This window comes from Pavona decussata, unplaced genomic scaffold, assembly GCF_977016875.1.
Source record: "Pavona decussata unplaced genomic scaffold, jaPavDecu1.1 SCAFFOLD_53, whole genome shotgun sequence".
NCBI classification, from domain to species: Eukaryota; Metazoa; Cnidaria; class Anthozoa; order Scleractinia; family Agariciidae; genus Pavona; species Pavona decussata.
In genome coordinates this window covers 2,173,550-2,188,526 of record NW_028145475.1, presented here as the reverse complement: position 1 = coordinate 2,188,526, position 14,977 = coordinate 2,173,550, and the positions used below count along the sequence as shown (strand labels likewise).

The 14,977-nt window shown below is 41.0% G+C and overlaps 1 protein-coding gene and 1 pseudogene across 2 annotated transcripts in view; both read right to left on the bottom strand.

Moving 5' to 3' along the window:
- Positions 1-4,669: 4,669 nt before the first annotated feature.
- Positions 4,670-14,977, bottom strand: part of LOC146480433 (melatonin receptor type 1A-like) — a 43,805-nt pseudogene continuing 33,497 nt past the window's right edge. The window contains exon 3 of the transcript XR_014864659.1: positions 4,670-4,794. The product of XR_014864659.1 is annotated as a melatonin receptor type 1A-like (transcript). The remainder of the gene's footprint in view (positions 4,795-14,977) is intronic.
- On the bottom strand, positions 5,089-6,966 carry LOC146480437 (melatonin receptor type 1A-like). The gene is made up of 2 exons (XM_085109384.1): positions 6,548-6,966; positions 5,089-5,806 (listed from the first exon to the last, which is right to left on the bottom strand). The coding sequence occupies exons 1-2, from the start codon at positions 6,880-6,882 to the stop codon at positions 5,089-5,091; spliced, it is 1,053 nt and encodes a 350-aa protein (XP_084965510.1). The 5' UTR covers positions 6,883-6,966.

The following is a 14,977-nucleotide window of genomic DNA, read 5'->3' as shown; positions in this document are numbered from 1 at the left end:
GTTTCTGCCTATTCAAAGTGACACTAAACATAGGTGACAGTGCCCCTTTAAGACTTTTAAATTTCGACCAAGTCCTTTTACTCCGGACGTGTATGACTTAACTTGTAGTGCTCTTCCGGATTCATTTTGCACTCCCTCCCTCCTAAATTTTCCCTAATCGAGCAAACGTGTTCTCCTCAAGTGCAAAATTACTGTGAATATTTAAAATAGTCGGAATGGTTCAGGATGAAGGCGGACGCCATTCAGGCCCATGCAGATAGAAAGGACACGGAGAACTTCTATAGCGCCCTTAAGGTCGTTTACGGTCCCACTTCGTCTGGATCATCCGCTATCCTCAGGAGTCATCCTCAGTGCAGATGGGTACACGATCATCTCGGACAAGGAGAAGATCCTCGAGCGCTGGGCGGAGCACTTCAACAGCGTACTCAACCGCCCATCAGCCGAGTGTTGTCCAATACACACAAACGGAATCCAATGGAATGGATTGGCATTCCATTGGTACACCATTGGTGAATTGCATCTTATTTAGGGGACTTAGACTATTTTCGCTACGGTTCGGTTTGAGTACAGTTGGATTCCTTTCGTCCATTGGTACCAATGGTACGATTGGTACCAATAGAGTGACTTGGCATTCCATTGGTACACCATTGGTGAATTGCATCTCATTAAGGGGACTTAGGCTATTTTCGCTACGGTTTGGTTTGAGTACAGTTGGATTCCGTTTGTCCATTGGTACCAATGGTACGATTGGGACCAATAGAGTGACTTGGCATTCCATTGGTACACCATTGGTGAATTGCATCTCATTAAGGGGACTAAGAATATTTTCGCTACGGTTCGGTTTGAGTACACCTGGATTCCGTTCGTCCATTGGTACCAATGGTACGATTGGTACCAATAGAGTGACTTGGCATTCCATTGGTAAACCATTGGTGAATTGCATCTCATTAAGGGGACTTAATCTATTTTCGCTACGGTTCGGTTTGAGTACAGTGGGATTCCGGTTGTCCATTGGTACCAATGGTACGATTGGTACCAATAGAGTGACTTGGCATTCCATTAGTACACCATTGGTGAAATGCATCTCATTACTACTTCTGAGCTGTGGGAAAACGAATTGTCGATTGGTACCATTGGTACAAATGGAAAAGTAGTAGGTCGATTGGTTAACCATTGGAATCTGCATCTGAAAACAAAGGCCATGACTTGACTCTTCCTCGATCTATAAGCGAAATGCCCTGATTCTTTAATGCCATGAACCGAAACAAGCGCACTACACATAAATATACCTGGTTATATAATCCATGAACCGAAACAAGCGCGCTACGCATGAATATAACTCGTTCTTAAATCCATGAACCAAAACAAGCGCGCTACACATGAATATAACTAATTCCTTAATCCATGAACCGAAACAAGCGCGCTACAAATGAATATACCTCGTCTTTAATCCATGAACTGAAACAACCGCGCTGGACATGAATATAGCTCGTTCCTTAATCCATGTACGGAAACAAGCGTGTTACACATTAATATACCTCGTTCTTTAATCCATGAACGAACCAAAGAACAAGATATATTCATGTGTAGCGCGCTTGTTTCGGTTCATGGATTAAAGAACGGGATATATTCATGTGTAGTGCGCTTGTTTCGGCTCATGGAGATTTAAGTCAACGAGATATATTCATGTGTAGCGCGCTTGTTTCGGCTTATGGATTAAAGAACGAGATATATTCATGTCTAGCGCGCTTGTTTCGACTCATGGGTTAAAGAACGAGGTATTTTCATGTGTAGCGCGCTTGTTTCGGTTCGTGGATTAAAGAACGAGATATATTCATGTGTAGTGCGCTTGTTTCGGCTCATGGAGATTAAAGAACGAGATATATTCATGTGTAGTGCGCTTGTTTCGGTTCATGCATGAAAGAACGAGATATATTCATGTGCAGCGCGCTTGTTTCGATACATGGATTAAAGAACGAGATATATTCATGTGTAGTGCGCTTGTTTCGGTTTATGCATGAAAGAACGAGATATATTCATGTGTAGCGCGCTTGTTTCGGTTCATGCATGAAAGAACGAGATATATTCATGTGTAGCGCGCTTGTTTCGATTCATGGATTAAAGAACGAGATATATTCACGTGTAGTGCGTTTGTTTCGGCTCATGGAGATCGAAGAAAGAGATATATTCATGTGTAGCACGCTTGTTTCGGTTCATGCATAAAAGAACGAGGTATTACGCTTATAGATCAAGGAAGATTCAAGTCATGGCGTTTGTTTTGAGATGCAGATTCCAATGGTTAACCAATCGACTGACTGCTCTTCCAATTGAACCAATGGTACCAATGGAACCAATCGACCATTCGTTTTCGCACGGCTTACAAGTGATAATGACATGCATTTCACCAATGGAATTCCGATCGACTGAGGAGCTTACCATTCGTTCCAATGGTACGAATCGTAATGCATCTTTGACAAATCGTAATATTTTACCAATGGTGCGATTGGTGAGGGTGTTTGACGATTCGTATCCGTTTGTGTATATTGGACTTGAGTGACTGAAGCGGAAGCAACAAAATCCATCAAGTGTCTGTCCAGCGGAAACGCGCTTGGTGCTGACTCCATCCCAGCCGAAATCTACGCCTCCGGGGGACCAAAACTAATCGATACCCTCCCCAGCCTGTTCAACTCTATGTGGTCTGAAGAAATACTGCCACAGGAGTTTAAAGACGCTTCCATAGTCCACCTCTACAAGCGTAAAGCTAACAGATACGCCTGTGACAACCACCGTTGCATCTCCTTGCTTTTCATTACCGGGACGATGCTGGCCTGCATCGTGCCCAATCGCCTCAACGATCACCTGGATCGTGGCCTGCTTCCCGAGAACCAGTGCATGTAGTTTTCGCAGGGGACGCAGCACAGTTTCGCAGCTCGGCAACTACAAGAGAAGCGTCAGGAACAGAACGTCGGACTGTTCACCACCTTCGTAGACCTAACCAAAGCGTTTGACGCTGTCTGCCGCGAGGGGCAGTGGAAGATCATGGCCAATTTCGGATGCCCCCCAAGTTCATCGCGATGGAACAGCAGTTCCATGTTGGCACGAAAGCGAGAGTGCTGGACAACGGCGAATATTCCAAGCCATTCCCCGTCACCAACGGAGTTAAGCAGGACTGCGTGCTGGCGCCCACTCTATTCAGCATGATGTTCCCCGCCATGCTGACCGATGCCTTCCGTGACGGTAACATTGGTGTCCACTTTCGGTTTCATACAGACGGAAAGCTCTTCAATGCTCGGAGGCTGCAAGCAAGGACCAAAGTGCACGATGGTCTACACAGCCCGTGATTTACTCTTTGCCGATGACTGTGCACTGAACGCTTGTACACAGTCAGATATGCAGGGTAGTATGGACTTGTTCATTAAAGCCTGTGATGACTTCGGTCTCACAATCTCCGCCAAGAAGACTGAAGTCCTTCACCAGCCAGCCCCAGCAGCTCCTTACAGAGAGCCCCACAAGTTTGTATTCCTTGGAGGCACTCTGTCACGCTCCGCCAACATTGACGAGGAAGTGTGGCCTACAGAATCGCAAGAGCCAGCACTGCCTTTGACAGACTAAAGGACAATGTCTAGGAGCGCAGAGGACTGAACCTTGACACCAAGCTCTATAGAGCAGTAGTTCTACCATCCCTTTTTTGTTTTGCTGTTTTTATTTCATTCGTCACAAATACAAGAAAATTAAAACACAAGTAATAACATATAGGAAGTAGCTAAAACAGCTGCGCAATTGCTGTTGTTAGCATTAATTATCAGTTAATTATATGTATTCACAATAATAATTATTAATGATTAATTAAATTACGATGACATTACAATGACGCTTACTATTCTAGAGTGGAAAATTATCTGTCCATTTTCTATAAAAGGTTAGTAAATCATTATTCTTGGTTGAAATATATTTTTCTGTTTGATATTTAATTTTAAAATTAAAATTTCTAAGCCATGAAACAGACGCTAAGATTATAGTGCTAGAAAAGCGCCAGCTTTCTTGCTTGCGAGAACGTACGAGCCCCAATATAATACACAGGAAGCTGTGTTAAACAAATGTTGTTGCATTCTGGTGGAACCTTCTCAAATGTTTAACAAAGAACCTTTCCTTTAACACGGAGTTGCTGTTAGAGTACCGAAAGGGAAAATGTTACCTTTTTCTTGGAGAAAGGACAAACTGTGATCAGTTTCTTGGTGATTTCACAAAGATACACAGGAACAAATTAATAAAAACTGCTAATTTTTTTAAGTTGTAATCCATTATTCCATCCAAGCCACCCGCAGCCAAAAACAATTAATACTTGATTCTGTGCACTATTAGGGTTGTGGTTAACAAAACAGAACATTCATCTTAACGTTTCTAGATATACAAATACAGTTTCTGCCCATTACAGGGTGACGCTAAACAAAGGTGTCAATGCCCTTTCAAGACCTTTAAATTTCGGCCAAGTTCTTTTACTTCGGAGGTGTATGACTTATCTTGTAATACTCTTCCTGGTTCATTTTGCACTCCCTCCTCACAAGTTTTCCCTAAACGAGCAAATGTGTTCTCCTTAAGTGAAAAATTATTGTAAATATTTAAAATATTATGAATCTTTCTATACGCCTATAGAAAAGAGGGCTTGCTGGGAACAGGCAGGGCTCCAAGTAGGAGTTTCTTCGTATTGAGTAATCTGATAAGCTGTGTGGCATGATAGCAGAACAATGACAAATCTCCACGCAAGGAGATTTTAGTATCTTTCAACTTTGGTACCTTGCAGGAAAGAGGAGCTCGATGTGAGTCTCCTTGTATAGCTCTGTCCGTGGTAAAAGCATCCCATCGGTGACCAGAAGTCATAGTTTCGACTCCAGGAGCTCAGTTTTCTCTTAAAACGTTGTATATTTGAGAACTGAAGACAGTTTACATAGCACATTTATTTCAATGCTGGTCCTTTAGTTCTGTTCGTACTTGTTTCAGTTTATTGTTATTGTTGTTGTTGTTGTTTATAGCAGCAGCAATAGTGGTAATGGTTGTTGACACTGTACAACTGTTTTTGTTGTACGTTTTCTATGACGGCCAAGCAGACACAGCTGGTTGCTGGGAATGATATTCATTACTTGTCCCATCTGGCGTTGGATAAACAATATCGGTTTGCGGATGGATAGACCCTAGTTTTCCCTGGACTTGGTTCATCTGGCCTTCATCGGATAGGTTCACACAGTGAAACATCAACAGTCGTCGAAACTCGCGTTTGAAAGGGGGACTCAAGGCACCATAAATAAATGGATTGAGAACACTGGACGTCTGGAGCAAAAACGGTATCACCACACACAATGCGTGCGGGGCGTTGTGTATGATGACCCTAATGAGCAGTATGATCACAAACGTGGGGAGCCAACAAAGAGTAAAGGCAAACACCAGAATGAACAGCACTTTGGACAGGTTGATTTCCTGGACACTGACACCATTCAGGGAACTAGACACTCCAGTGTTATGTTCACGGATCGTTTTTGACACGTGGTAGTAAGAGAAGCAAACCAGTAACAGGCAACAAAGAAAGAAAATGAGTATGACCATCAGGGTGAAGGCTGTTTCTGCTTCCGGGCTGGTAAAGGCATAGACACAAAACGACAAGGCGGGATTGAAATTAAACTCTCCCACACCAGCAACTGTGGGATAGAGAACGAAGCAGGCAATAGCAAGCCACAGGACAATCACCATAAACAGCGAACGCTTGCCACCAAACAACTTCTTGTAGTGCTGTTGCTGAACAACTCGAAAGTACCTGAAAGAAGAAAACAATTTTAATTGATTGGAAAGACTGTTGCAAGGGGTTGCACAGTTGTACGCATTCGGTCTTCTCCAAATGCGCGTCAAATGAAAGGGTTGAAGGATGTTTCATCGACAAGTGTCGAATTCTTATTCCAAATCGTACGTTTTAGGCCGGTACGCCTAGGAGGCATATCAGTAGAGTTTTGTGGAGCCATGGTTTGTGTTTTGGCGATACCAAAATACCCATGGCGAGACCAAACGAGCCTGATATGCCCCGAAGCGTACCAAAATTTCCAATAATTTTCACACTCTCGTGGAAATTAGCTAAGGGTTAGCATAATTTTTTAAATTTATGTAGAGGTTTACAGTGGAAATAATAAGGGGTGGGGGGGGGGGGGGGGGGTTAAAATCATGGCTTCCATTTTAATATTCTTTTGTTTGTATTCAAATAAGCCCTTCGTACCTTGTTTTTAAGCTCAGAAAGAATATTTTTTCTTAAACGTGGAAAAAGGGCTAATTTGAATGTACAAAGGAATATTCAAATGGTAGCCAAATGGAATAAGCCGGTCTACTGATACCAGGCATCAAGAAAATGTCTACAGCCGGCTCCCTCCCTTTCTTTCTCGCCTCCAAACCAAGCTTTTTCTCTTCGCTCTATACCCCATTTGGGATCGAGCCTATTTGTAGGCTAATACACATGCACATACAATTAAATACCGTGTGTGATACAAACCCTTGTAGTAATGCAACGAACCTGTTTATCGCAGTCAACGCCATCGTCGATATGGAGACGAAAGTCAGGAAGTGTACAAGGAAACCACTCAGGCGACAGGCGGCCAGGCTGAACACAAGTCTTCCTGACACCACAGTGCTTGCAAACAGTGTTCCCGGGATACAAGCATTTAAGAGATCGGTGACCGCCAAAGCAGCGATGTACACATTCGTGGAGTTCCGTAGACGCGGATTTCGATGAAGCGCGACTAAAATGAAAGCATTGCCGATCACGGCGAGGACGACAAGCGCGATGGATGCCACGGACTCAAAAACGACCAGTCCCGCGCTTCTTGGAGGAAGCAAGAATTTAGACATTGCTCCGTTTCGCTTCCTATTGACGACTGTTTCCTTTGGTAATGATTTACACGTGACTATCCAGTGTAAAAACGGGGAGCTAATGTTGTTCACTTCAAAAACTGTTTTTGGTGGCTTCTACTATCTATTTTCGATACGATTTAACAGAGCCGTTTTAACACCGAACTTGAAATCCGCACCGGAGGTCCCAAGTTCAATGCCCAACTCTGCGTGGTTGTTACTGAAATAGTTTCTCGGTAGCCGCGAGTTCAACTCTTCTTCGGTCAGGCTTGTTAATAGCCAGATGATCCGCCTCCTGCTAGTTTTGGGGTTTTCGTGAATCATCCTATGTTTAATTTGCATTATTTGTCTGTGAAGCCTAATTGCTCGGTCCTAGCGTAAATAAAGATTATCAAATGGCAGTCTAAAACTTCCGAATCCCAGCAAAAAGCGTAAAAACCTAAGTGAGTTGGACGCGGACGTCGTTAGCTTTCATGAGGTAAAAATAGTTCACAGGTGTTCATGGGGTTTGTAGTGGGAAGTGACCATTTCAAAACGACCAATATATCGCGTTTTGACATTGAGCTTAAAATTAAAATGCTGAGGAGATCCATTTACATAAAATGACTAAAAGGATTTGGACGCTGATGGATCGCAGCCGAGTGCAGACTGAAATAGATGAAAAATGGAAGATGAAATTTGCATTTAAGAAGACGAATTTAAAATTTGGTTAACTTTCTCGCGGAGTTTCGAACACACCTAGTTTTTGCGAATGTTTGTGTTGAAAATTCCTTTGTGACGGCAAGCAGCTGGACTGACAGCGAAGTTAGCAAACATCCAAACGGATGAATGAATTTGTCCTTTATGAATGTCAAGATAAATAATAGTGTATTTTTCTTATCCTGTCTTTAAGAAGACAAGTTAAACTGAAGAGCTTTGGCTAAAACACTGACCAGTTCAATGATACATTTTACATTGGAACTGACAAAAAAATTAACTACCCATTTGGCTTTCTTCCACATTGCATATGGATCTAGTAGTCCTCTAATTTATTCTCAACCACGCGGCCTATTTTGTACTCAGTTTATGCACAATGTCAATGGAAATTTCCGATAGTTAAGAACACTTCTCTGTGAAAATCAAACAAAGTGAGAAATGAAAATTTGTGACCCCCACTCAAATTTGGCATGCAAATAGATACTCGGTGGGGATATTCCAAAACCCCCTTTGTTAACGTCCTTACTTCATTGTTGCCATGGTAATGTCAGATGTTTGTTGGCACCACAAAACCCAATTTTGAATTTTAAAGCTGCTGTGAAAAGGGCCAAATGTAAGACACCATTTCTCAAGTCTTTTTGTACACTACAAGTGAAGACTTATACCAAAGTTGAAACATTTATTTCAGTTTACAAAAATGGCTGTGGCGCGTGGCTTTTTATTTTATCATTTCAAAATAAACTAAACGGTTATTGAAGTAGACAGTGTTTCGGCCATTTTACTAGATGGGTAAAATAAGCAACATATTTTCTTGAATTTCTCTAAAAGTACGCGAGCTCTAGAAATGAAAATATATGGCTAGTTTATAGTAGACATTGTAATATCCAAATATGCAAATATTTCTGCGGGGCGGGTTTATTCTAATCTCAGGGCAAATAAGAAAAGAGGCTATAAAATGGAGTTCCCGCAATTTGAAATAATAACTGAACCCGTCGATTCGCCAGTAAAACGTTTAAAAATCTGAAACGGCCTGGAATTTGAAAATATATCCATCCCTTAACGACGGTTATTTTTTAAACAATTTCAAGCAAAATAAAGCTTACTTTACGGTTTTGTCCAATTCTCCGCGTTCTGAAATATGTCAAAGGAGTCGTTGCTTTCTGCAAATCGTCTGCTCTGTACACAGTTCCAGCCTTCTGAAGCTTTTCTTCCAGCTCTCCAGGCTATTTATCGTCTTTAGTACTCCATGCTCTCATTACATACCAATAACAAACAGTTTTGCTGGTACCAAGGCAAGACACTCGGGAAGACAACGGGTCTTGACAATCTGCGCGGAGCCAGCGTGCTAGCAAGGCATGTAATTCTAACGTGGAGGTATCAAAAAATCTCTAAGAAATAAATACTGAAGCAATTTTGCGCTTGCCTGAAAAGCTTTTAGCAAGTTTGTTTCACAAAAATTCGTAATTTTTATTTTCAAAAATTTCCATTAAAATCAGAAAAATTGGATATTTGGAACACCGGGATAGAAAAGCTGGATTATCACTGGCTAAGGTTACAATACGTCAAGTAATGGTCCAAAATAACTCAGTTACAAGGTAATGGCAGTAAAGCCATGACTAGAAAGATGGATTTTAATCCGAGCTTAGGACATCTTTTCAAAACATGGGTTGATGATAGATCCTGGGAAAAGTTTAGCATTTTATATTTACTGCAGGATTTTTCGATGCTACAAGAGCCGAAAAAAGAACTTAGCGATATGCAGCCTCCATCGTGGTCGGCTTGGTGTATATTGGAGAGGTAAGAGAAAGATGTGCCAAGTTTCACCTGATATTGCGAACCACGACGACTCGAAAATGAAAGGGGATCGCTCAGTGTTAAATGAAATGAATTTGGTTATTTGTGTTTGCCTTAAAATGTATATCTCTAATAATAATAAGCTTTATTTACCCATCTTTGCCAAGAGACTGTATACAGTCTAGCGCTGTATATATTGCTGTATATTTAGAAATTGACTCATTCTTTAGCGACGTATATCGAGTTTTAACGTACGTAGGAAGTTTGGAGAGCACGAGAGAAGCCCCAGAGTTGCTCTAGGAACTGTGGAAAGCAACCCTTACTTCTTGAGTACTTTCCAAACTTCTCAAGTGCATCTTAACTCGACAAGAATTTTAGCGGCAATTGAATTTCCGATTCTGTTAATGTAGCGAAGCGCCCTGCCGCCGGTTCTGCTCTTTTGTCGTTGTTCCTGTTGTTTGCCTCCGGAGCTGAAAACTCTATGATACACGCCTATGAATAAGGCGATTGATTGCGCGGCAGTACTACTTATGTAGTTATAAATTGTTAATTGGCTATGATTTCCTTCTCTTTTATCTTTCCTCTATCTAATTTATTTAAGGTCCACGTGTCCCCTGAGTCTACCATTCCTGACCACTACAGAACGTTTGCATTTAAGTGCCCCTAACCCTTCAATTTGTTTGGTAGATTTCCCTATCTGTAAAGAACTCATTTTCGAATTTTTTTTAGAAATATTGAATCCTTTTCTTTTTACGAGCACTAAAAGTTACTGAAATTTTTAAATTTTTGCGCGCTTTAAGCCCCGCTGGACAAATTTTTGTCTCGTGGGCTCATTAGGAACAAGCCAATGAGAAACGTCCGATATTTGACACTTTCTTACCTGTGACGTAAGAAAAGGAGACCAGAAGGATTCAGAAGGAATCGTATGCATGCTGATTCCTTTCTCTACATTTCGAGTGTTGCTGCATCCAAAAACCAAACATTTTTCAACCATTTTCGCTGTTTACAATTGAAGCATTACCGCGAATCTTAGAATATTTTTGCACGATGTCCTTTTCTTACGTCACGCTCAATATTTTGCCGAGTGGGGGACTAATGCGAACGATAGGTGAAAATATCGACAAGACTGCCTTCACCTCTAGTGCTCGTTATTAAAAAAGGATTCAATATTTCTCAAAATTTTTTTCGAAAATGAGTTCTTGAACACAAGGAATCTTGTGCTAGATGCCTTAACCTAAGTCAGGTGAGTAACTTGAAAAAGTTTAAGTAACTATCAATTACGGAGGTTTTTAACAGCAAACTGGGCTACAGTTACAAGTAGAGGTGCGCAAGTTTCCTTCCTTGAGCAATGTGAGTGTTTAACAGACGGTATCGCCGTATTTCTATAGGTGCTAGAGGAGATACAAGCTGCAGTAGACAAGATAGTGTTTCTGTGCGAAGAAGACAGGGATGAAGTTCTTTACCAAGGGGAAAAGCGATTGCGGCTGGATATAGACTCTTCCCTAGACTTGGTTCATCTGGCCTTCATCGGATAGGTTCACACGGTGAAACATCAACAGTCAGCGAAACTCACGTTTGAAAGGGAGGACTCAAGGCACCATAAATAAATGGATTGAGAACGCTGGACGTCTGGAGCAAAAACAGTATCACCACAGCCAATGCGTGCGGGGCCTTGTGTATGATGACCCTTATGATCAGTATGATCACAAACGTAGGGAGCCAACAAAGAGTAAAGGCAAACACCAGGATGAACAGCACTTAGGACAGGTTGATTTCCTGGACACTGACACCATTCAGGGAACTAGACACTCCAGTGTTATGCTCACGGATCGTTTTTGACACGTGGTAGAACGGATCAAAATACATAGTATTGAAACGCTCCAAACAAGATATTAAAGGACGTTGCTCCAGAGTTGGCTCCCATCATCCAGGATATTTATAATTGTTAAGTTCTCAGCCTCGGATATTGCATTTCTAGCGTTGTGATTGGTTCACTAAATCCCGGTTATCAGCTCATATACCGTAGTTTGACCTTATATGGAAAACGATTGCCCCAAGTGTCGATAAGCTAAAAACTTTTTTCGGCGGGAAGCGAAAGTTTCTTCAGAAAAATGGAGAAAAACAAAAAAGAAAAGAAAAGAAATACCAGACAATGGCAACAATGAAAGCGACAAAGTTCGGCATGACACTATTTAATGGCAGGTATCTCCGAAGTTTCCTTTAAAATCAGAAAAATTGCACGATTTTACGATTTAGATCACATAACAACAACAGCAATAACAACCGGTTTTAAAACGTCTGCGAGGAATTCAGTTCAGCATAAAAAAGCCGTCCTTGATCGCTTCCTTCGCTCGGCACCACACAGCAAAACATTTGCTCAAATGTGTACAACTATTACGCTTCTCGATCAGCTGGAACTTCAGAAGCACTTGAATGCTTGTCTCGGAAAGGTTGTTACTCGTAGACTTGAATGTTTCTTGAATTTGAGATGTCCGGCTGTGTCCGATCTACTTCACTTTCGATGTTTCATTCAACTCTGTTTGCAAAGAGCTGCACGTGTCATGTGATCATTAAGTTTCGCGCGCTTTGGTCGGAAGTTGCGTCAACATTTTTACTTAAAATAAAATTTTTTAAACTTTAACATCAATATCCAAACGGGGAGAATTTAATAAATCAATTATTCCATTCGCGCTTGTTGGATATGAGACTGGTTATAGCCAACTCGGTGCTTTGCGCCTCGTTGGCTATTTACCATCTCATATCCAACGCGCCCTCATGGAATAATTTTTAACCAGTCATTGAAGGAGGGGTACATTCCATCTCTCCTTAAGTCGTCCATTGTTACTCCTATTCCCAAGGTGACCCCTCCTAGGACCATCAAAAGTGACCTTAGGCCGATATCCCTAATCTGAACGCTAACTAAGGCCATGGAAGGTTTTGTTTGTAGCAGACTGCTATCACAGTTGGATGGTAAAATAGACCCTCGCCAATATGCCTGCAAGGAGCATTCAACCACAGATGCCCTCCTATATACGTTGCAGGCCATCTACAAAGTAGTTAGGGTCCCAAAGGGGGGGGGGGGGGGGGGGGTGCCTGGAGCCCTGGAGCCCTGAAATTTCTGCTGTGGAGCCCGGAGCCCTATCATTTTACTGACTGGAGCCCTGATCCTTTTTTTGGCTGTGGAGCCCGGAGCCCAAAGACATTTTGCGCGGAGCCCGGAGCCCAGCATTTTCAAGTGTGATCATTGGAGTTCCCAGATTGCATTGATTCTTGATTAATGCCTTTTTGTGTTTGTTTGTGCTTGTTAACGGGCATAAAGAAACAGAATCTGAAGAGAGGACAGTACATAATACAAGTATACGCGGTTATCTCAGTTTACAATGATATGCAACAACTTATTTAGGAATTTAATGAAAATTTTGTTATAATTGTAGTGAGCGCGATGAAAACAACTTTATAGTAACCGGACGTTCCTTTGGCAGTTTGCTCGTAGCTATCAGTTACAACAAATTTAAAAAAAAAAAATACTTGACAGATCGTTTTGAAGATACAAATAACAATTTATAAAGTTGATTTCAATGCTTACCCAGTCTCTAATAGATTATATTGTTTACTGTTCATCTGATTCATGACCCTTTCCATCCTAACTTTCGGGTCTTCACCCAGCACGGTGTATAGACGAAATGACTGTTAAATGGTTAAACCTAACACCAAATCTGCCTCGAATCCCAGTGTTTTATACCCTCACAAAAATTCACAAACCGACATTAGTCGGAAGACCTATCATATCTGGGTGTGATGGCCCAACAGAACGCCTATCGTTATTCGTAGACAAACTACTTCAGCCAATAGCACAAATACAGGACTCGTATCTTAAAGATACGACACATTTCATAAGGTTTATTGAAAGCACTAGGGTGCGTAGAAACGCTTTTCTAGTCTCAATGAATGTCACTAGCCTTTACACGAATATCCCACAGGAGGAAGGAATCACTATAGTATGCAACGCGTACGAAAACTTTCATGCGAATAACCCTCCTATAGCTACAAATTTCCCGAGATTTAACGGGAAAGACTCCAAACACACGGGACTGTCATGGGCACTAAAATGGCAGTAGCTTTTGCCAACATCTTTATGGCATCTATAAAAAAGGATATCTTAAGGCAGAGCGTTAACAAACCACTAACGTGGAAAAGGTTCATTGACTTTGTATTTTGCTTGTGGGATACAATACAAACAAAGAAAAAATAGAACATTTCATTGAGCAAGCAAATTCGTACCACCCTACCATAAAGTTTACCACTGAAGTCTCACAATTAAAAAAAAAAAACTTTCTATAAGGGAGAGAGATTCGAGAAAGAATCGATTCTCGACATGCGCACACATTACAAACCTACTGAAACATTTCAGTACACAATCTACAAACTACCACCCAGCAGGCGTCAAAAAAGGCTTCGTTAAAGGAGAAGCCCTTAGGCTTCTGAGGACAAACTCTTTTAAAGTAGTGTTTGAGGAAAAAGATAAAAAAAATTAAAACACGCCTGGCATCGAGAGGTTATCCTAGTAACCTGATATACAAAATCATCAGTAGTGAGGGGGGGACCAGTTAGTCCTCTTTTTCGCGGTGGTTTCTCATTAATACGCGGTGGCATAAATTAACGACGATGACGTCACGGCCTATTGTCTTGATCACTCATTATAGGATGACGTCATATTTTAGTTTAGTCTTACCAACAGGTTATGAACTGGTTTGACAGGTTGATCAATGATGTCGTGCTCTATTTTTAACTTATGGCAGTCATGGTCGGTATTACCGGTTTGACAGGTTTTTGAAGTTATTTTTGGATACATGACATCATATAGTATAGCATACATGCTTTATTGTATAGCTCCCCTTGGGGGTTTTTCTGTCATACATGAAAATAAAAATAATAATAACAATAATGAAAACTATTTACATTTGGATGATAATATAGAGGGAAAGAAAAAAATACGATAATAAAAAAAACGATGAATTAAAAAATTCTTAAAAAGTCTTTTTTTTTAAAAAAAAAAACGCTACGCTTTCCCGTGTTTCTGATATGCTTCAATAAATGATTGTAGATTTTTTTTGCTCCACCGAAGGTGAAAGGTGCCCTTTGGCCTTTCGGAAGCCTACACTTGCGCAGTATGAAGTCATTATTTTGCCTGGCGTTCCTTTGGTGAATTTTTGAAGGGTGTTGAAGTCATTCTCGAAGATAACCGGGAGTTAGGTTGTTCATTCATTTGTATACAGTAGTCTATTTTCATTGTCCGTAAGCGTATGAAAAAGCGATTACTGCCAAGCACATTATTCACGAATTGTGAGTTTCAGTAATAATCATACATTTTCAGTGATTCTATTTTGGATGAATTTGATCGAGATTGTGATTTTGTAGGTTATAAAAGGTGAAATCATACATCAGACATCGGGCGCGTGTTTCGATTCACGCACCGTTACTTAAGCTATTATGTTAATTAAGTTGAGCTTTGTCGAGGATTAAACAGTAAAAACAGTCTTTTGTTGTCTTTGTTTATGAATAAGAATATTACGGTTGATCGATTCCTGGCTGCTTAAATTAATTT